We start from the raw sequence: 23239 nt of genomic DNA on the forward strand, positions 1-23239 counted from the left end.
GGGAGGCAGAGGTTGCAGTGAGCCAGGATTGCGCCACTGCACTCCAGCCTGGCGACAGAGCGAGACTCCATCTCAAAAAAATAAAAAAATAAAAATTATTTACACTTGTCTTGTTCGAGGTGGTAATAACTTTTTCAAGCAGGTACCAGATATTACTCACTTTTATATTCCTATAACTGAGTATGTTTCCTGCCCATGGTGCCATCCATCCATCCAACAGAGTGAAATCTATAAATGTACCAATTAATCTATAAGGGTTTGTTGAATGAATATTTTTAAAATCTTTCTTTAAGTCAATATATCAAAGCAAATCTTACCACTAAGAACTTTAAGAAACTACTGTGACCTTTATGTTCAGGTCTATAAACAAAGCTGGAAAATTGGCTTCCAATTCTTCTTCTGTTAGTCTTGGCCTTTAACATACTAACATGGCATCCATGAAGGTGCAACTTTAGGAGAAATGTGGGGTTTTACCTGCTGATTTGAGAGGAATTTGAAGTGTGTTCACAAACACCAACAACTCTTTAATGTACCCTTTAACTACCTCAGAGACTTTACATTGGTCCTTGTTCTCCTGCTTAGTTATTTTGCGGATTTATGAAGCAACTTTTCTTGAACTGTCAATCTGTAAATTGTCTGTAAAATTTAGTCCAGAGGGTAAAGGAATGGAATTATTCATAAGATAGTTTCTACCTCAGCTCATGGAGAAATTACTCACTCAGGGTATAATTAAGTCGTAGACACACTGGCCCAAAAGTGGATAGAGGGGAAACGGAAATAATTTGTGTTCCAGTTTGGGTGCTTTCTGATGTTCGACAAATATGTGGTGTATTCACAAAGAGAGGAGACCCTAGGGTCCCCATCAAGGGAAGAGAGGTAAGTTGTGTTGTTTTTTTTGTTTTTCAGAGAATTGGAGAATAACTGGCTGGGGAGGGAAGGGATAAGCAGAGTTTAAAAACTTTAAGGTTGTAAACAGGATGACAAGAGTGAAATCTGATAGGTAAGGAGTAAAGCTGGAGCCTGAGAGAGGCAAAGGCAGCCAAGAGAAAGGCTCCGGTGAGTGGTTGTAGACCAGCGGCTCCAACCTTTTTGGCACTAGGGACGGGTTTCATGGAAGACAATTTTTCCATGGACCAGGGGTGAGGGAGATGGTTTCAGGCTGATTCAAGTGCATTACATTTGTTGTGCACTTTATTTCTATTATGATTACATTGTAATATATAATGAAATAATTATATAACTCACCATAACGTAGAATCAGTGGAAGCTCTGAGCTTGTTTTCCTGCAACTAGATAGTCCCATCTGGGGGTGATGGGAGGCAGTGACACATCATCAGGGATTAGATTAGATTCTCATAAGGAGCATGCAACCTATATATCTTGCCTGCGCAGTTCACAATAGGGTTCTCACTCCTATGAGAATCTAATGCCACTGCTGATCTGACAGGAGGCAGAGCTCAGACAGTAATGCAAGTGATGAAGAGTGACTGTAAATACAGAGGAAGCTTCACTCACTCACCTGCTGCTCACCTGCTGCTCACCTGCTGCTCACCTGCTGCTCACCTCCTGCTCACCTCCTGCTATGCAACCAGGTTCCTAAAAGGCCACAGACTGGTATTGGTCTGTGACCCAGGGTTTGGGGACCCATGGTCTAGACTGAGTAGCACAGGGCATGCATGTGCCAGGGGTGCTGCAGGCGCCAGGCTAGACCACCGGCAGGCAGACCTCCCCACCACAATCAGAAGTCCCGACAGAGCCTTATTAGCTATCCCGTGTCTGCTCATACTATTCTGTAGTGATTGCATGTGGAACATGGCCTGCTGAATGTACATTCCACCCAATGAAATACAAACACTCAAATGTTGCAGACAAAGTAAAATTTATTGAGACAGACAGAAATGCACCTACTCAGGACTACAGTTAAGCATTTATTATTAACCAAAGAGTTGTGTTCACATTCCAGATAAGTCTACGTGGAAAAGCATTCAGAATTTACTAGGTTTTTGCTATGTCACTATTTCATCTACAATAGGGACAACAAACTGACACTCAGGATTTGATGGGCTCTCATTACAATGCTATACATTTAACAGGGACAAACATCAGTGACTTTGAGAAAAAGTTATAAAAAGACCAAAACCACCCACTGTAGAACGGGCTTTTGGATGTTACTGTACAGTGTGGTCAAGGTAACAAGAAAAAAATGCGGGTGGCATCCTGGGATGAGCAGTGGGGGCAGACCTGGACAGACACATTGTCATTTGCCGCTGTGGGTAAGAAAATGGGCATAAAGGAGGAGAAAGAGATACAAAACCTCCAACTCAGCAATAAGGTATTCTTATGCCTAGAATATTGGTAGAAACAAGAATACCTTCATAAGCAAACAACTAAACAGGGTGGAAGAAAATTCTGGGATTTAAGTTGGATACCAAGGAAATTGTATTAAAAGAGTTGTTTGTGGAATAAGAATAAAACTGTTCATTAAGAACTTTTCAAAAGTGAATTAGTGAGGATTCAGCTTAATACCTGTATCAAACAAGGGACTAGTTTATCGCCATATTATTTTTATAATCAGGATTTTATGTGTACTTGGTCACTGTACAAGTGACTCCTTGTCACTACTACAAGTGGACTTTTCGGAGGACTATTTCCAAAAAGAAGAAAGCAAACATTCTACTTCTAAGCATAAGGTAACTCATTATAATCTTTAGTACTCGTGGAAAATATTAAAGATCTTTTAAAAATCTAATGCTGTCATGTCAAAGTGAGGCATGAAAAGTATTACTAATGTGGCTCCATCGATTTGGGGGTTCCAGTCTGATGAGGGCTTTTTATTTAATATTTTGATGAATCAAAATATCTTCTTAGAATGTCTCTGAAAATGGCATCTCATTGCCTTACTGGGAATTGTCTATTGAGCTCTCTTCTCCATCAAGTTAATGCTAAGGATCTTTAAGTGTCATCTTAATTTGATACTTGTCATAAGATAATTAGGCAAATTAAAATCAGTGGTTCACCCTGTTCCTAGAAGTTTTTCTAAGTGAAATCAATTTTTCAATTTTAATCTCTTTTCTTGTACATTTTCCTAAGCGCAAAGCAGATAGTAACAATGATTTTCTTTGGTGATCTAAACTGAGATTTTATAATGTCTTGATTTTTAATATACTTTATAGTAATTTTGTTACAATTAAGCACCTGTTTTCTAAATTATCTCAGTTTTGTTCAAGACAGAAAAGAATATTGAAACAAAGGTGATGGAGTTGAGATCCCAATACAGAGTTTGCCTATGATCTGTCTTCCTATGGGGAAAGTAAGTACAAAACCTCAGGGTTATTTACAAAGCCAAAGGACTTTGCTATATCAAGTAGTTCGTTTCCTATCTAAAACCAACTGTAGGTATGATGCCACTTTATTCAGCCAATGCAAGGATTGGAACATGCTAATTTAAGGTGAGTTGGTACATCCAAATGGTCAATCTGGGATGGAGGATTGGTCAGATGGAGGTTTACGTGGCTTTTGTGTGGACAGGCTGAAGTTGATGGGGAAGGCAAGAGATAGACATGTGGGCCAGAAAGGCTTGCTTGGGTGGTTGAGTCTGATGAGGGCATCCTGGTAGATGAAAACCAGATGGAGCAGGAGCTTACAGACTGGTACTGAAGGAAATGGGGGAACTTCAGAGACTACTGTTTGGTACTTGTATCTGGGCCAGCTTGATAGGGAGAGAAATCCTAAGGAATGTAGGGATGATGACCCTACCACATTTGGAACTAGACTCCAGTGAGTTTAGTTAAAACAAACAGTATGGTGAAGAACTTTCTTCGTTAGTATCTTGTCATTTGTGGGGAGTGAGAGGGGGACAGAATTTGCTCTTAAAAACCCAGGGTTTGCTTCCATGTGCTATTATGACATTCTTTGTAGGCCTCCATTTGGGATTGAGTGGTTAAAAAAAAAATCTGTACAGCTTTTGTGCCCTTATCATGATTTGTCAATAGAAAGGGAGTAAAAGCAAAACGTTGAGTTCAGAATTAGAAATTTTCTTCTCTTAAGGAACACCATAGTACTCTCTTCTCAGAGAACAGGGGATACGTGTGCATGCCTTAGAAAAAGCCCTTGAGTAGGTAAGGAAGAAAGGAACCTATGGCATACAGGATTGCTGCAGCCAAGGGGGCTTCAAGCAGAAATGAAAGAGATGGCTTGTGAAGCTGCCCGTGTCGTGTGGGAGTCACATGGCTTCTGTGAGCAAAGTGATTTAGGCAAACGGAGGTTTTTTCTCAATCAGAGGCTTTCAGTAACTCTGCTGATGCACAGAGAAGAGACCTCCTCAGCCTGCAGGCTACAAGAGCCAACTGTTAGTGCAAAAAAAGACTTTGATACAAATTTCTTATTCTAGAAATTTTGTTCCAGGTCTGGATAAGCTGACAAATTTATCATTGTTTTTCAAGTGAGTTTTTAAGATACCCAAACACTTTTTCTGAGAGGTATGTGTGCAGGGCACACACACACAGTCTTTATGCATGTACAGAGAAGTATCCAGACACCAATTTTTAATAAAATGAATCCCCAAAGGGAGTCTTGACTGAATTAAGGCTGTTGTTTATAGGAAGCCAGATATAGTGATGTGAAAAAAACGAATTAATTTTTAATAATAAACACCGGGAGCAATGGGGGCAGGGGGAAAAGGTACAGTGTGGTGTGTTTTTTGTTTTTCACGACATCTACAGGACACAAGAAAAGCACTTAGACACTGTAAGGCTGGGAACCATGCTGTAATAACCACCAGTGTGGGTAATCAAAAAGGGACTTTGACGTTTAAGAGGGTGGGGGCTCCCTGCACTGTCAGAATTCCACATAAATCACATGCTTGTTGGAAAAATCTCACAGGAAGGAAGGAGGCTCTAATTAAGTCAGCCATTTCCCTATCCAAAAAATAAACAACAAAAAAACACAACAACCTTTCTCCCATACAAACATATGCAAAATCAGAATCCTCTGGGAACAAGCAGTTGTCTTCCAAACCTTAGGTCGGGTATAGAGAGCAACAATGGAGAAGAGACCTTGGTGCCTTGGAGTCTTAGATACAAATGCAGGAATAGGAAGTGACTTGCAATTTTGTGCAAAACTTGTGTCCTCTTTCTTGTGGGCACTACCATATGTACCCGACCTCATCCTCTTTGTCGTCGTCCTCGTCCTCATCATCCTCTGTCACGGCGCGGGTATGCACCCTCAGCTTCCCCTCTTTGTCCTTTGGTCCCAGCTCCCGTTCATCCTCTAGGTCATCCAGCAGGACCACGGAGCCGCCACTGCCAAAATCCCCTGAGGTTTCCTGCTCCTCTTCTGAAAGATTGAAAAAAAGAGTTGAGGTTAGTTTCCACTTATACCTCATGACCCACGTCAGGGGTTCCTTTGCATGTAACTTAATTGTAGGGTAAAACCAAGCAGTTTACTTTCTGAAAACAGGAACATCCCTGCCCCACTGAGGTGAGTCTTCGGGGCACAGATTACAAACTGTGTTCTCATAAGAGCCCTAGAATTCTTGAGATGCTCTTACCAACCCTAAATGAGAAGTGAAGGCAGCCTAAGTTGCTCTTTGCCTATAGCAGTTCTGTCTAACTCTCTTCTCTGTTCATAATGAGTTCCTGTCACTTGCCAAGCTAGCTATATGTGAGCTCATGTGATTTCAGGGTTACTATGCCTCTATTATAAACTTAATGTAGACTGGAGTTACCTCTCGACATTTTTCTGCAGAGATCCTTACACAGTGAGGACCCACAGGCCACCTAGGTTGTTGTGGGGCTGATGCAGGAGGCCTTACTCACCACAGCTCACAGCACCCTGTTTCCTGGAGCCAGCCAACTCATTCCCATATTTGTCCACACACCAGCATTGCCCTGTGCTGCCATGGCACTGTGTGGCTTTGTAATAGCCCTCCTCGTTACACCGAGGTATGAAGGCCCCTGGGGGAACAAAAGGTGCAACTTTAATCAGAGACATGCAGATACTCGGGGTTAATGCCCCTCAATACAGGGAAGAGGGGTCACATGTCAGAATATCTGCTGCAGGGCCAGCAGCAGAGGATGGGGATGAGGCCCAAATGCAATGAGCTCTAAGGATGTCAGTGTTTAAATGGGAATGATAATAGCTATCATGTATTGAACACTTCTATTCTGGGCACTGACCTAAACCATGCTTACATATGTAGGTGTATATATACATATGTTTGCGGAATCTCTTATTCCCACAACTCTAAGAGATACATACCATCATTACTTTTTAATATGAAACTGATGTCTAGGAAAATTAATCTTCCCAAGGCATCTGCTAGTAAATATCAAGTCCAGCATTACCAATACTTTGCCCAACCACATAAAGTGACTCTGTGAAATTGTTACAAAACTTCTTATATACATTAACTACTGTACTTGGTGCTGACTAGTAACAAATGTTCTATGAACAACACCAGTCTGTGGATCACACAGTTCCAAGCTATTCCTTGTCACTGTCTTCTAGCCTCTAAGAAAGAGGTAATAATAGCTAAGTGCTTTACTTGCATTATTTCATCAAGCCATGCCAATATCACCATAAGGTGTTGCTATTACTCTCTCGCTGTTTACAGGCAAAAAAAAGTGATAAACTGGAGTTAAACAATTTGCCCAAGGTTAAGCAAAATTCCTTCTTTGATTAGTTCTAATTTTTCCCTTTAAATCTTGAATGGGTACTACTCTTATTAATTACATTTTTAACATGAGAAAATCATATGGTTTTTATGCTTTATATACTTTTAACAAGATGGATTGCTAGTGGCACAAATTTACAAGTATGTTACTAGGTGATTGATATGGTTTGACTGTGTGTCCCCACCCAAGTCTCATCTTGAATTGTAGCTCTCATAATCCCTTCGTGTTGTGTGAGGGACCCTGTGGGAGGTAATTGAATCATGGGGGCGGGTTTTTCCCATGCTGTTCTAATAATAGTGAATACGTCTCACAAGATCTGATGGTTTTGTAAAGGGCAGTTCCCCTGCACACGCTCTCTTTCCTTCTGCCATGATTGTGAGGCCTCCCCAGCCATGTGGAACTGTGAGTCCATTAAGCCTCTTTTTCTTTATAAATTACCCCAGTCTCGGGTATGTCTTCATAGCAGTGTGAAAATGGACTAATACAGTGATTGAGGCATATAATTTTGTTTTGGTGTTTTCTGCATTGTTTCTATTGAAGTTCCTAATTCATAAAATGATTCAGGTAAGCTCTAGATTTTTTTTTATGAGAATCTCTCTTTTGAAGAATTTGCCCATAAAAATATCTTGAGCCTGGTGCCCATTTTGAGGGATGAAAGTAGCATTTTGATTAATTTCCTGGTTTTGATTTACTTGGGTCTTCTATTACCAAAATTTGGCAACTGATAGTATCCATTTCAACTAGGTTTTCATAATTGTTATAAATTGACTTACAGCAGTGGTTCTCAAAGTGAGGTTCCAGGACAAGCAGCAGTGGCACCACCTGGAAACCTCTTAGAAATGCAAGTTCTTGGGCCCCACCTGAGATTTAGAGAGTGGGGCTCAGCAATCTGTTCCTTTATTTAATCCTCCAGCTAATTCTGGTACACACTAAAGTTTGAGAACCACAAGTTTACAATATTCTTCTATGAGCTTAAATCCCACTTTTGAATTCATGACACTATTTGAGCCTTTGCACTTCTTCATAGTGTCAAATGTTTGTCTATTTCATTAGTTTGTTTAGAAAATTGTGTTGTTCCTATAGTTTAATTTCATTTTGATCTTTTTTTATAAATGCATTTGAAGCTATGAAGTTTCACTTTAGTTGCTTCCCATGTATTTTGTATACCATGCTTTCATTTTCATTCATTTCTAGATATTTTATGTATTTTACTTTACTTCATATTTGATCAATATGTATTCACAAAACCAAATGTATGGGGGTTTAGTAATCTCATATTTTACTTCTATTGTTATTGTGTTGTGGCCAGTAAGTTTGATCTGTGATCATTTATTTGAAATTTGTTGAATTTGCTTTTGTGATATGGTCTGTGGCAGATGTTTGAAAGACTACATTCAATGCCAAGATTCAGGAATACATATATAAGTGTGAATGCTAACAAGTCTTTGTCTACTTGAACTGTAAGTTTCAAGAAGAGAATGCCAAAGTTTCTGAAGACCACTGTGGATATAATTCCCCCTTATAGCTCTATTCCATTTTAAGTTATGAGTATAGTAATGTGCCACATAGTGACATTTTAGTTAATAGACTGTGTATGTGACAGTGGTTCCATAACAACACCATATTTTTACTAATCCTTTTCTATGTTCAGATACAAAAATGATTCCCATGGTGTTATAATTGCCTGTAGTATTCAGTACAATAAAATAATGTACAGGTTTGTACCTAGGAGCAATAGGCTACACCATCTAGGTTTGTGTGAGTACACTCTATGATGTTTACACAATGACAAAGTCACCTAATGACACATTTCTGAGGACCTATTCCTGTCACTAAGCAAGGCATGTCTATACAGCAACTGGTGGCAAAATATAGTAAAAGGGATATTTCAGCAAGATGATTGCATTATAAAAAACAGATTTGCTTTGTCAGATATTAATGTTGTTTAAAAAAGAGTATTTATCCTCATTTAATTTCAACTTTCTGTGGAATTATTTTTGTTATAACTCTCCTTTAAAATATTAATCAATAATAATATTTTTGGCCTGTTCACACTTATTGTGATTACAGAATTTCTGCCACCATATCTGTTTCCTATTTACCATTTTTCCTGCTTTCTATGGAAATCAAGTTTTCTTTATACCTTTCTTTCATAGGTTTAAAACCTATATATTCTAATATTCTTGTGGCTACTCATTTTCCACGGAGGAGCATAGTTTTTCCTAGTAAAATCTACATTTAGTCCACATATATATATTTTTTATATATTTTTTTCCATGAACAAACTAGAAGCTTAACACATTCTTACCACCAGTTTCTCACTTCCCCCAATTGTCTGGAATTTTAATTCTAGGTTGCTATAAAACTATTTTATTGGTCTTCTTTATTTACAGTTAGCAGCATGTCATTTCTTTTTCATTATTGCATCTGAATAATTCTTTCTGGGATCATTTGTTTGGTAGAATAAATCCTTTAGTGATATTTAAGTGAGTCTGTGGCTAGTAAGCTGACTGAATCTTAGATGGTTTCAGAGTATCTCTGGCATCACACTTGAATGATCATTGGGATAAATTTAAAATTGTAGGTTCACAGTTATTTCCCCTCAGCACTTTGAAGACAGTATTTTCTCTTAAGTCAGTGTCGCCAACAGTAAGTCTGATGTCAACCTGATTCTCATTGTACTGTGGGTAATTTTTATTTATAACAGTTTTTAGTTTTGGTTTTCCTTACAGGGTGTGTGTGTTTCATGAGAGTATGCATCTTCTATGGAAGATAATCTGGGGGGGTAACACCATCTACATCAGCCTCCTGAAAATAGAGGCTCCTGCCTACCACTGTATCTTTCTATGCCCTAATTTTCTGATTTGTGTGAGCTTGCTCACATTTTCAAATTTGCCTTTTATTTAGTGGAACAATCCCAGAATAAAAGTGTGGCATGGGAGGGACAGATTGCTCCTATTTTGAATCAAGACTTAAACCCAGACCCAGCTGACTCTAGGGTCTAGTCTAGAACATGCTACTCACCAGGCTATACCAAGATGACCATATTCTTAGAGATTAAATGAGACCATGAAACACCATATCTATCACTTAGGAAAGGCTGCTGATGCCACAGTTAGAGGCTTAGTGGTGCCCACCCTCTCATTAAGGAGTGTATGCCATTGCATGTTATCCCTAGTTTTCAAAGAGCAGTAGATAAAAAAGAAAATGCAGATGCTGTCAGTAGCCCAAAAAGAGATTTGTGAACAGATAATCAAGGACTGCAAAGAAAGAGAACATGTAGAGAGCTGGCTCCTCTTTGGACCAAAAAAAAAAAAAAATAGAAAAAATGGGCTGAGCTCCTGGGTTGGTAAGAAGCAGGTGCTGCTCTAAATCTACAATGTAATAATTATAGCTGATAATAATTTGTTTTATTTATTTGACTCTGTATACCCCTGAATATATAAAGAATTTGTAAGCAAATGGCATTTTTTCTGAGTCAACTGGAGTAATCTCCGTAAGTAGGAAATGTGATAAAGCAAGCTTTAAAACAAAATGGGGTTTATCACAGGTGACCCTTACCAATGAGGCAATGTATAAGATATCTATACTGCATGAAAAGAATGTTTTAATAAACAGCAATGTACTAATTCTTCAACTACCTGCGGATCATAGGTACGTCACTCAAAATAATATCCACATGGAGAAATGAGATCAATAAACACAAGTCCTTGCACTGGAAAAACCTATGGAGGAGGGATCCAGCCACTTTGCCTTCAGACCAGAAATATATCTCTACGTCCTTTTACTCAGCAGAAGAATGTAGGCCCAAAGAGTTCAAAATCATGACAACTTTGGGGAAGTCTACATGCATTTTGAAAAAGCTCAAAAAATCCTGAGAAGAAATCACCAGAATTCATAGACTGCCTACATTTGACAATCTGCAAGAAAACTTGCCCATTTCCTTCTCTATTCATTTCCTTCAAATGAATAGAGAAACTTCTGAAATGGCAGACTGCTTGGGGAATGCACCTGCCTCTGAATGCTTCACAGGAATAATTCTGTATTACTGTGTTGCAGCTGACACTTTTTAAAAGCAAGGCAAGCAAAGCAGGCTCTTCCTTTCTTCAGAAAACCAATGAGAATGGCCAATGTTTCTATGACAAATGCCAGGACTTCCTCCACGTGCTGGAGAAGGCAGGCTTGGAGCTAACAGGGACACTTGGAGAGGCCTGCAAGATGCACATGTTAGGGGAACACATATTCACTCAATCCACTTGCTTCCGTGGTGTCCAAAGAGCCTGCACACTTTCCTGGAGGGATTAGGTGAAGGTAGAAATAGGTTTAAGCACATGCATGTCATTCAACCCTGTCTGATAAATTCTGAAGAGTACAGCCCATCGGCCTCCTTCAACAGACAACCCTATCTGGGGAATAGAGGAAATGCTGTAATTTTTAGACTTTATAGTTTTAGCACTGGAAAGAGCACTTGAGAGCACCATTCAATGATCTTACTTAGAACGAAAAAGCCAAGATTTGTTTTAGCCTAAGATCAGGAAGGAGTTAGCAGTGGGGAAGGTGCTGGACTCCAGACCTGGCCGACCTCTCTTCCTGCTGAAAGAACACATAGCAGTTCTCAACCAGGCAGTCCTCTGTTTATGTCCAGCTGCCTGGGGTAAAACAAGGCATTTCTTTCATGAAACACTAGCCCTAATTGAATAACCATTGCCATGCTGATCATTACAAGGGACATGGCTGGTTTAATGAGTTGTTTAAACGAGTGGCAAGAAATTGTACTTACCCAACAGGCTTTTCCCCTTGCTCAGCTTCTGAATTCTGTTCATTTCATTCTGGCAAGGGAGACCTAAAAATAATTTCTGAAAGTCAGCTTCCAGATGGTATGGAGTATAATCGCTAATGATTGACTTCACTCTTGATGTGAAATGTAGACAATGACACACCTGGGAGTGGAATTGTTCCATATGCTGTTACTATGCAACAAAACAAATTTGGGCCATTAGTGTTAGTAATTAAAAAAACAAACCTCATACCACAATGCACTTAAAATAGTATTTGGGGGCTACTTACATTGTATAGAAATTTTTCTTTCTAGCACCAACTCAAGCAAATACCAAGTATCTAATAGGTGGTATAATAGACTTTTTCCTTTCTATCAGGAAGCAAGTAATCAGCCAAGGCTTATTAGTGGGGAAGTGTTCTGAATCCACCAACCAAAGGTGACAAATACTTATGTAGCCTAGGTTTTGCTGTAGAAAAGGATGGATAGGAATGGTTACTTCAGACCTCATGGCTCACTACCCCCAGGAAAGTAAAACACATGCTTTGAAGGACAATATGAAGACACAGAAGAGATCTGGAGAGGCAGTGATGAGACTTTAGGCTCTGCCACCTCCTAGCTGAATACTTTGAGCAAGTCTCTTCACCTGTCCCAGCCTCTGGGTCCTCAGCGACAAAATATATGTCATAGAAAAGAAGTTAGTTTTATTCCATGCAAAAGGAAAAGTGACCTCATTCATTCTTCAGAGTTTTACCATAATTTGCCTTTGCAGACCTTGTGGCTCTGGGAGTTCTGCTAGTTTGTTCATGGTTCTCCTGTCCTTGGCAGAGGAGTTCTGGTTCTCTGAACTCTTATCTTTGGCTGATACTGCCTCTTTCTGCAGGCCCCGCACTTGCATATAAAGTATCTAAGCAACTATTTACAACTCAATGATACCTGGTCTTGCTGCTTGTTCCATGAGAGAAACTGCTTGTAAAATACATTTTGTTGACTTCTTGTTTTAAGATGCTTTCAGAGTAAAGGAGAAATATATCAACTGAAAACATCAAAGGAAAGGAGAAGCAAATTTCATCTGGATTATAAAAAGTAGCATTTCCTGGATGCTGTGCCACAGGTAGGGGTTCTGGCTTTTAGCAACTGCAAGAGTAAGAGGCAGTCTATCCTGAGATGTCCCATGTGGCCAGCTCTGGCACTGTTACCTTCAGGCAAAGCATTAACACACAGACTCTGTGTTGTAAGGAAACCAGGCTAAAAATCAGATGTTACAATATGAACTCAAACCTAAAACTATCGCTAGGCCTAATGCTGAGAATCACTTACAAGTATTTACATGACTAAAATTTCTAAATAGTCATTATTTTAACATTGATTTTAGGTACTAACAGATGTAATTAGAAAAGAGAAATGAGGTATAAAAATTGAAAATGAAGAGAAAAATTATCACTATTTGCAGATGGTATGATTGCACACCTGAAAAATCTAAGCAAACTGACCAGAATAACTTAAAAACAAAACGAGATTTTAGTAAGGTGGTTGGGAACAAAATTAATGTTGAAACAACCACCAGGGAGGGAATATAATGCAAAAAAAACCCTGTTTCATTTACAACGGTAACAATAAAAAATACAAGGAAGTATAATAATTGTTAGAACAAAATTTAAAAATGTAACACCACTGGTTGATAGATCTTGTTCTAAAACAAAATGATTCCGTATTATACTGCTATTGATTTTTATTTGATTAATCTAATTTTGCCTGATACTTAAAAATTACCAATAGGAATTGTTTTTAATTGGATAAACTAATGCTAAAGTTCACAGAGGGAAAGAAACATACTAATATCCAGGAAAATTCTAGGAAAACATTAATGGCAGCAAAGGATGATTCTAAAACGTATTATAAAACAACTGTGATTTAAAAGTCTAAAACTGATTAATAGTAAGAACAGAGTATTCAGCAATAGATCTATAGATAGATCTAAATACAGATAATATAGATCATAATATAGATCTAAATATAGATCAATAGATCTAAATATATATTATATATAGCTATATTTAATATATTTATATAATATAGCTATATATTAAATATATAAAATATAAAATATATTATTTATATATTATATATATAGCAACTGAATGACCATCTCCAGGGAGGCTGGGAGCCTACTTGACTGTGTAATACAGAATTTAAGTGAACAACAGAAGTTTTCCTCTTATGAAGAAAACATAAGAGATAAAGTGAGAAATACCTTTCTAAGCTTTATGGCTTCTTAGAAGCCATAAAATATAGAGAAGCTTGGCTATCTTAAAATTTCTCCCTAACAAAAATGCATGAACTGTAATTTGGGAAAAAATATTTACAATACCTATGACCAGAGAAGTTCTAATTTCCTTAAAAAACAAACACACAAGAACCTGATAGAAACAATATACAAAGAACATAGAGACATTTCAAGAATGTTTCATATGTACAGATGTTCAACCTAAGTCATAAATCAAGAAGCTTGGTAATGCCATAGAGAATAGGTATTCTCATATATTTTTGGTGAAAGTAAAAATTGTTACAACCTCTTTGGAGGTGAGGTCAAATGGGAAATATTGCTCAAATTTTAAAAGGCACATGCCTTTTGACTAGTAATTTTAAGAACATATCTTGAAATCTCATGCACACTTACTTACCTTTCACTGAATGCTCACGTTTTTTGTTGTGTGTGTATTGTCTATGCATCCGTAACTTAAATACTTTCATATTAGCAGCAGTCTTCCTTTCCTGGCAGTAAGATGTGCCAGCTATGCCTGTAGTTGTATGTTCTCCCGATGTGGGCCAGTCTCTGCTGGTCCCATTAACTGTGAGTGCCATACTCAGTTGCACCCCCCCACCAGGCAGAGGGAGGTAAAGTCAGAGCATCTGCCACTGGCTACCTGTCCCTACTCTGAATCCCCCAGCAGGCCGACCTGTTTGACTTTGGGTTATATGAAATATCCCAGTATCTTTTCTTCCATTCTCCAAATCTTGTCTCTTTTTTTCATTAGCTGGAATTTATTTATAACCAAAATATCCTTGTCTAGGACACTTAGTATAAATCTGAACTTATCCTAGAGAAACTGACAAGTGACTTTCTCAATGAGAATGATATTCATTGTCTCTTACATTTGTAAGGTATTTTTTACATTGAGAGGATTGTGTAGTAAAGGTTTCTATACCCATTTTATAGAGGAAAAAAACAGACAGTTGAGAGACTACTACTCTTGGGTTTTCTTGTATACCACATTAAAAGCAGAAATAAACTGGAAGAAATGAGACTTTGGGCCTGGCATTAAATGGAATGAATTATTTATTCTCTGGCTGTGGCTCTCTGCCCACTTCATAGACATATGCAGTCCTCCTCTGCTCCAGCAAGGCTGCCCTGGGCTAGGGACCCCACCCCTCCATCCTACCTTACCTCCAGGCTTCTGGAAGCAGTAGCACCACTCATTGTTAGACAGCTTGCCATCCTTGAAGGAGTCACAAGAGTTGAAAAGAGGCTTGATACAGGGCTCGTACTTATCCAGGTAGATGGCATTGATCTCCGAATGGTCAAGCAGGAGGTCATAGTTCATGTCCAACTTGTTGAACATCCAGCCCAGGGAGTCCTTGCAGATGGGCAGGATGCTAGTGTCAAACCCTGCCAAGCAAAAGGCACATCTCAGCTGCCACCAAACCTGGTGCTTCCCTCCCTGCTCACTCCCCAGCTTCCTGCCCCAAGAAGCTGCCAAGGCCCACCCGACTCCTCTCCTGAGGCTGTTTCTTTCCCCGCATACGGATTTAGTGGTTCTCTAGAATATTTTGTGTTTCCTTGTGTTGTTTTTAAGTGAAATGCTTTAAAAGTCATCATTTGAGGAAAATATGTTCTAAAGGGGAAAAAATCCCCAACATTAACGTATCTGTGACATAAATCTGTGTTTTCATTTGCTTAAAATGGGGTATGCCTGAAAGAAATAATAGAAACATGGTGAGTGAGAGGTATAGCTTGTGGTACCAAAAACTATGCTTTTATATTTCAAAAAATATTGGAAAACCAAAATAAAATATTTTTAAAAGGATAGCAGTGAAATGAAACAATATAGCATAATCCAGAAGCACTGATTGCATCCCAGAGGCCCTTTAAATCCAAGCAGTCTGAACATTAATGGCAAAACAAGCCAGGTGCCTGCCTCTGTTCCCCACGCTTCTCTTCTGCAGTCCCCTAAGGAGATCCATGAGATGGAATCCAAATCAACTCAGACAATAATTTCTTTCTTATTTCCCTGGGGGAGAAGAAGTTGTTTTCTTAAAGAATTATTTGTTTCCACAATGGAAAGTGTATGCACTAAAATAATAACACTTAGCTCAATACTCGGGATATTGAGTCTACTGTAGACATGCCCCAGATTTAAAACTCATCGTTTTTCAGAATCAAAGGTGCCATGCAATCTCAGGTTATTCCACAAACTGGATTTCTAGGGCTAGTTGTATTTTTCTGGAATACCAATGATAAAAGTGAATGTCTGTTGCTATATAGAAAGCATGCTTCTAAGCACTTTGTACTTAATTTTCTCACTGAATCCTTGTAAAAGTCCTATGAAATGGTGCCATATCATTTCCACGGTACGGATGAACAGATGAAAAAAATAAGACTCCAGGTCATACAATTGTAGAATGGAGATTCAGACCCCAGCAAGCTTAATCCAGAATCTACATATTCTCAATGACTCCTCTGCTAGTTTTCTGCCTGATTTGATCTTCCTGTCCTGAGGCCATCCAGTTGGCCTAGAGTGTCATGTTTAGGGATGGGCGGTGCAAGGGGAGCCTGATGGTGTCAGTTGCCCACAGCCTGGTCATTAAGTTTCTATGTGCATCACTAGGAACCCTTTCTTAGTGAAATGGAGAATACAGTAAAGTGCACCCACTCTTTTTTTTTTTTTTTTTTTTTTTTTGAGATGGAGTCTCACTCTATTGCCCAGGCTGTAGTGCAGTGGCACAATCTCAGCTCTCTGCAAGCTCCGCCTTCCGGGTTCACGCCATTCTCCTACCTCAGCCTCCTGAGTGGCTGGGACTACAGGCGCCCATCACCATGCCCGGCTAATTTTTTGTATTTTTAGCAGAGATGGGGTTTCACCATGTTAGCCAGGATGGTCTCTATCTTCTGACCTCGTGATCTGCCCATCTCAGCCTCCCAAAGTGCTGGGATTACAGATGTGAGCCACCACACCCAGCCGTGTACCCACTCTTTTTAAAGCAGCATCTTTGCAGAATAGTCTTCACTGTCCAGAAGCATAAGTACAGCATCTCCTCCTCTGAGCTCTCTTACAACCCTATGCTTCCCCTCATTGTCCATGCTTGTTAATCAGACTATTAGCTCCCTTAGGGGAAAGACTATCTTGTGCCCTTCAGCAGCCTCAGGCATGACAGGCATATAGTGCTCAATTTAAAAAAATGTTGGGAGGAGATTTCTAGCTATTGTAAACTCTATTGCTTTAAACATAAAATCTTTCCGTTTTTAAATTTATTAATATCTTAGAACACATTTTAAAATACCTCCCCTTTTTTTTCAGAAGAGAGGCTATGGGACATAACGTGGCCCCTTGTTTGACCAAATGTCATGATTATCAGTAGTCTTTGATGATGCTGTCCTCAGGGGCTGCTGAATGAGAGGAAATAATTTACTTTGGCACTACCCAGCTCTACGCTTTTGTATACAATATTTTACCTACTATGCATCAATTTTATAGGATATTGATATTTTAATACATAAGGCAAGAGGAGTTTACTGCTGACTGGTCAGCAAAAAGAAGTGCCAATCTGGTTGGGCAGTAGTCAAAAAGTCAAGCCCAGCCCACCCCACCACTACTAGAAAATGGGTGCCTGCATCTTGACATCTGTGGTTGCCTGTCATGCAGGGGAAAGGACAGCAGCCCTTCTTGTTGGCCCCAAGAGTGCAGGACCAAGCAGGTTCCAGGGTTTCCCCTTCAGAACTCCTAGACTCAAATGCAGCTCACTCCTCTGGCCTTCTGAGCTAACCAAGCATCATTCTTTAACATTCCCTTCACTCCAGTTGCTTCAGGATATCAAACCTAAAAGCCTCTTAGGGGACTCAATTTGCTTCTGGGAAAAGGCAGGTCTTTTGGAGAAATCTCCAGAGACTGTAGGCTGCAAGCAGCTGTTCTCCTCACATCAATCTGCTCTTTGTTGAAAGGTTGTTCAGAAAACCCAAGGGTCAGGCTGCTCCTAGTGGATCCAGGGGAAAAAAGTCTTATTTTGCTTTTGCAACAGACCCAACCACCAAGAACCACTTTGGGGACACTTAAATGCTATTTTTTCCTTAAGGTAAAAGATCTCAACTATTAAAATAATTGTCCCCTGGATTGATGTTCTCCACTGATATCTCTATGAGCAGCCAAAAATAACTAAAAATTAAGGAGATCATTTTTGTTTTGGCTGAAAAACAGATGCTAGTCAAACTCAGAATCTCAACAGTTGCTACTCTAACTTCTTACTTACTACATTCAATCCAGGAGCATTACTTTCAGAAATTCCAAACAAGCATGAGATCAGGTGAAATGCTGTTTTAAATGATGTGTTTTTATATTTTGACCAAATAATATCAGAATGGCTAAATAGAAAAGGCTGCGGCCAAACTACATATATCAAATAATTGTGTTTAGTAATCTATTCTGTGCTCATTGGCCACAGTGTGGAGCAGCCTATCCCTAACTGCCTTTGAATTAAAGGCATCAAAGAGACTCCATCGACGTGCAAATGTGAGGACCCACTCTCAGTGTTCTCTGCAACTTATGACAAAGCTGAGTATGGTCTCTGCCAACTCATCACCTGATGCTGCGGGGAGGCTCCTTGAGCAATTTGCATGTTATGGATGGGGAGAGCGGATACCTATCTGGGAGTTTCTGTGGAAGACAATGTGCAGTCTGACTATTGTACACAAAGACGTAGCACCAAATATGTTTGCTACAGTGTTACTTCTATTAACCTAACACTGGCAACAACCTCAGTGTCCCAAAATAAAGATCAAATTAAGTAAATTGTTATCTCCATAAACTGGGATTCTGTGTAGCTATCAGTAGAATACAATTCACAACATGAAAAGATGGTCACATTTCTACATGGTAAACGATCATAAAACAGTCTGGAAAGTATGATCCAAACTTTGTAATTATAAACACACACACAGTTTCATATATGACACCGAAGAAAACCTCAAAAGTAGGTACCACAGCATGCTTACGGTCATTAAAATGGTGAGATCATATATTTTTTTCAAAATGCCTATACTAAACATTTTTTAATCCAACTTTTTTGAGATTGAGACATAAAGTATATATTTAAGGTAGTGGGTGTTTTTCACCCCCCAAATGATATTGCTAACCCTAAATCACTGTCTAATAAATTGAGGAAACATGATATTTAAAATGAAATACATGAGCAAAAGTAAAATGGCCTTACTGCCTTGGGCTGTGTTGGAGCTGGTGGGCTTGATGACTCTGTTCGCGTCCTCGTGAAGAGCTCCAAACCAGTCCTTCAGCCGGGAGGCAAGGTTCCGCAACTCCTTGTCTGTGCAGGCTAGAGGAAAGCAAACAGAACAGACAATGGGTCTGGGGGCTTTCTGCCCTCTGTGTGTAGGGCTGCTGGCAAACCATATTCAAAGCAAACTTGTCTATCCAACCATGATATAACTGTTACCTCACGTGGAAAACACCCCAAAGATGCTGTTAGCACAAAGAGTGGGACAAAAAGAGAGCCTAGACCCCCAGGACAAGCAGCCATTGTTCAGAACTTGAATTTAGATGGCCTCTGTGCTGTGAAAGCAAGCTGCGGTGGTCTCATAATTGTGCAGCATCCTCCGAAGACGATCACAGATCACTTTTGCTAACCGCATAAAGCTTGCTCTTGCAGTTTTGCCAGAGTAGATTACGTTTTCCACTAAACTCATGCCAAGAGATTAACACCTAGGCACAGCTAATGCTCTTAGAGGCTGCTTAGGACACTGAAAGATCCCATTAATAGCAGACTCCCAATTTTGTTTTAGCCCAAGGTTTGGTTTTGGGTCTATTTTGCTAGCCTTCCAGTGGTCTCATTCTTGACTTTCCACTATAAACAAATGGATGCCTTCTCCATGAAAGAGTCCTTTCAGCCCATCTATAACTATTTAGCTCATTTCTTAGGGTAAGACAGAATCACTGGGGCAGACACTCCTGAGAACAAGAAAATCCAGACAGATGGATGGGTGGGCAGGTGAGTAGGTAGGTGCAAGCTATTTGAAGGTCTTCTAGAGTGCTAAAACTTGAGGAAAGAAATCCCAAAGGATTAAAAATGGTGCAGAGAAAGGAGTTGACTTTCCCTAGCCCCTCCCTCTTCCCGCAGGGCATACACTAATTCTTGGTACTGAGAAAACCTGCAAAGGGTCCAGGCAGTAGGCTGCTACCAAGACCCAGAGAACCCAGCAATACGTTTGGGGCCTTTAGCCTCTGGAGAAACAAATTAAAGATCTGAGGAGCCAAAATTCCAATGAGCAAAAAGGGACAAAGAACAGAACCCCACATCTGTCATTTCTCCCAAATTCTAAAGCTACATGAGCAGGCTGCTAAGCAGTTAAGCACAAATGCTGTTACAAGGCACAGTCAAGTTCTGAATATCTCATGGTGCTGAAGAGACACAGATTAGGGCTCAGAACCTACCAGTGCAGAGGGAGCCTGGGGGAATCCCTGGGGTCTTCACTGGAAGCCATAGGGACAGTGATGAAAAAGGAGTAAACAGTCTCACCAAAACTCCAAGCTGGCCTTCAATCAACACAGGCCCTGACTGAATTAAGGTGATCAACCCCCATCGGCCTGCCTTGCAAAGGACAAGGTGAAACTTCTCCAGAAGAAAATAATACCATGCAGATCCTGTTCTTATTTTTATCATCCACATGTGCTTATCAGGTAAGCCCATTTCTCACCCTAGGGCTTGATGGAGAACCCAGCTTCCCAGAGCTCAGGCAGAAAAGGTCTTTCTCCACCCTCCATATTAAAAGAAGGGTGACCAGGCCCTGACTGGGTCTCTGCAACCTGAGGACTCTCATTTACGACACTGTCTTCTGTCCAAGTAGGATCCAGACTCTGCAAAGCATGGAATGATTGAGTGTCTGGTGTTTGTACCCCAGTTTTTAATGGCCTTAAAACACTGCCTTGCTTTTAATAACCAGGGTTTGGCTGTATTTTAAAACACCAGCCAGGAAACAGCACTGAGAAATGTCTCGACAGGCAGCAAAGAATAACTTCTCAGGAGTCACGCTGGCTGGAATGAATCCCAGCTTTGCCACTCACTGGCTGGGTGACCTCAGACAAGTCAGTGAGCCTCCAGCACCTCGGCTTCCTTATCTGTAAAACTTGGGACAATATGGTTATATAACTATAAATCAGACAATGTATATAAAGTTCTTAGCAAAGTACATGATATATGGTAATTACTCAGTATGTGCCACCTATGATTTTGATTATTATTGCTATCGCTATTTTTAAACTAAAGAGTTATAGTTAACATTAGGGCTAGCATCACAGCATTCAGAAAACCAACAACAAATCCACCTACACACAACTGGCTTTAGCCACATAGGAAATAAGTAAAAATAGATGCTTGTGTTATCTAGTAAGCTGCCATTAGCCATATATGTCTATCTACATTAATTAAAATTTAGGCCAGGTGTGGTGGCCCACGCCTGTAATCCCAGCACTTTGGGAGGTAGTGGATCACCTGAGGTCAGGAGGTCTAGACCAGCCTGACCAACATGGTAAAACCCTGTCTCTGCTCAAAATACAAAATTAGCCAGTCATGGTGGTGCATGCCTGTGATCCCAGCTACTTGGGAGGCTGAGGCAGGAGAATCGCTTGAACCTGGGAGGCAGAGGTTGTGGTGAGCTGAGATTGTGCCTCTGCACTCCAGCCTAGGCAACAAGAGCAGAAACTCAGTCTCAAAAATAAAAATTTTTAAAAATCTAATAGATAGTTCCTCAGTTGCACCACTGCATTCAACAGCACCACACAGCTAGTGACCCCCACACTGGACAGCACAGGTGCAGAATCTTACCACCACAGCAGGGTGTCGTGCTGGGCAGCACTGAATCAGGTTAGCGATCATTTTGGGCTAACTTTCTGGAGCATCATCATGATATTCTGCCATCCAGGTTTGTTCCCATACTTCTTCCCTTCAGCTGTTTAAGATGAGCTGAGAAAGAAGATAAGCCCCCACAAACCAGGAACCAGCATCTCTTGCTAAGTCATGCTCCCAAATAGTAGGGAAGGTAGTTGTTTAGTTGTTATGAAGGTGGAGAATCCTGGCTTAGCCCAGATGCCAAGGCAGACCCTCAGGAGCAGGCCATCCCGACACGCTTATTGGCCCCAACTCAGAACCTTGTGAACCTAGGTGTTCACTTTTCTGACACTGTCCTGCTCTAAGCAGGAGAGGATGTGGCCCGTTTTTCTAAGGGAAATAGGTTGTGCACTCCATAGTCAATTTAACACTTGAAAATGGGAAATTAATAGCCTCTATTTTTTCTCTATTGCCATGCACACCATCTATTCTAAATGTTCTCTGAACAGAGAAAATTGCCAAGTCAACGTGCAGAGGAAATCTCATGCTTCAAGATAAATTAGTTGTGTTTAACTAAATCCTGACAGATGTGCAGGTAATCTGTATCCTTACAAGACTGCTGGATTTTCCACAGGCTCCCCAAAGTACACAAGCCTTGGACGTCTGATGGGATCAGGCACTGGAATCCTGAAAGAACGAATCTGTCACTCAGGGACAAGCTCACTAGCAGGGAGCCACTGGCGTGGGTCGAGAGAGATCAGAAACCCGAAATGGAGAGAGGAGGCTCTCAATTACTGGGCCCTGTTCACTCACAGCGTCTTCAACCAAATGGTCCTTATGAGAAGAAAGTCAGGCACAGATTGCCTGGAGCTTGATACATCCCAAAGAAGGAAATAATCAAAGGCAACAGCCTGCAGAGGGCTATGTGTTCAGATTTGGTATTCCAGTCACAACACACAGGCCGGTGATGGGAGAAAAGTGCCCGCCTTTTAAGGCGCTCATCACCACCCCCAATAAAGGTGTGAACGGGGGACTGAAGCTGTCAGAAGTGGGGACCCGGAGGACACATCCCACACATTTAGTACATTCCGAGGGAAAAGTAATGTTTGTGGGGTGAAAAATATAGTCATATATCCCCCTGCTATTCTGGTGCCATTCTGGCATTCTACCCTGTGGCAATCCCGGCAATTTCTAGAGAGGGGTCCTGGCGAGAGGAGCAGGGCACTCAGGTTACTAGTATCAGACTCTTCAGAGGAAAAGACAATGCTTTCTTGGGAGAGGATTTGGATTAATCCCGAAGACCAAGACCTGCTTTCTTGTGCTCTCCTTACCCTCCTGGGTGGACACATGCCAGCTAGCCCTCTAATTCTCCCATTTTTCAATTACATTCCCTCCACCCTCCATCCTGGTTTCAGCTTGCTTTTCATTGCTCTTGTGCTCCCAGTTCTCTCCTCAGCATCCTACTGAGAGGTGAAGCCAGCTAGACTTCCTGAGTCGAGTGGGGACTTGGAGAATTTTTCTGTCTTACAAGAGGATTGTAAAATGCACCAATCAGTGCTCTGTAGCTAGCAAGGGGATTGTAAAATGCACCAATCAGTGCTCTGTAGCTAGCAAGAGGATTATAAAATGTACCAATCAGCACTCTGTAGCTAGCAAGGGGATTGTAAAATGCACCAAT

The 23239-nt window shown here is 40.4% G+C and overlaps 1 protein-coding gene across 2 annotated transcripts in view; it reads right to left on the reverse strand.

The window, feature by feature from the left end:
* Positions 1 to 1862: 1862 nt before the first annotated feature.
* The window catches only part of SPOCK1 (SPARC (osteonectin), cwcv and kazal like domains proteoglycan 1), a 542199-nt gene continuing 520822 nt past the window's right edge, over positions 1863 to 23239 (reverse strand). The window contains exons 7-11 of one of the 2 annotated variants that reach the window (XM_030927601.1): positions 18937 to 19053; positions 14900 to 15121; positions 11455 to 11517; positions 5817 to 5954; positions 1863 to 5334 (exon numbers count right to left, since the gene is read on the reverse strand). In XM_030927601.1, coding sequence (XP_030783461.1) covers positions 5144 to 5334; positions 5817 to 5954; positions 11455 to 11517; positions 14900 to 15121; positions 18937 to 19053 — 731 coding nt within the window. In that variant the 3' untranslated portion in view covers positions 1863 to 5143. The remainder of the gene's footprint in view (positions 5335 to 5816; positions 5955 to 11454; positions 11518 to 14899; positions 15122 to 18936; positions 19054 to 23239) is intronic. The other variant, XM_030927602.1, reaches the window with a different exon arrangement.

Source organism: Rhinopithecus roxellana, chromosome 3 (genome assembly GCF_007565055.1).
Source record: "Rhinopithecus roxellana isolate Shanxi Qingling chromosome 3, ASM756505v1, whole genome shotgun sequence".
Taxonomy (NCBI): domain Eukaryota; kingdom Metazoa; phylum Chordata; class Mammalia; order Primates; family Cercopithecidae; genus Rhinopithecus; species Rhinopithecus roxellana.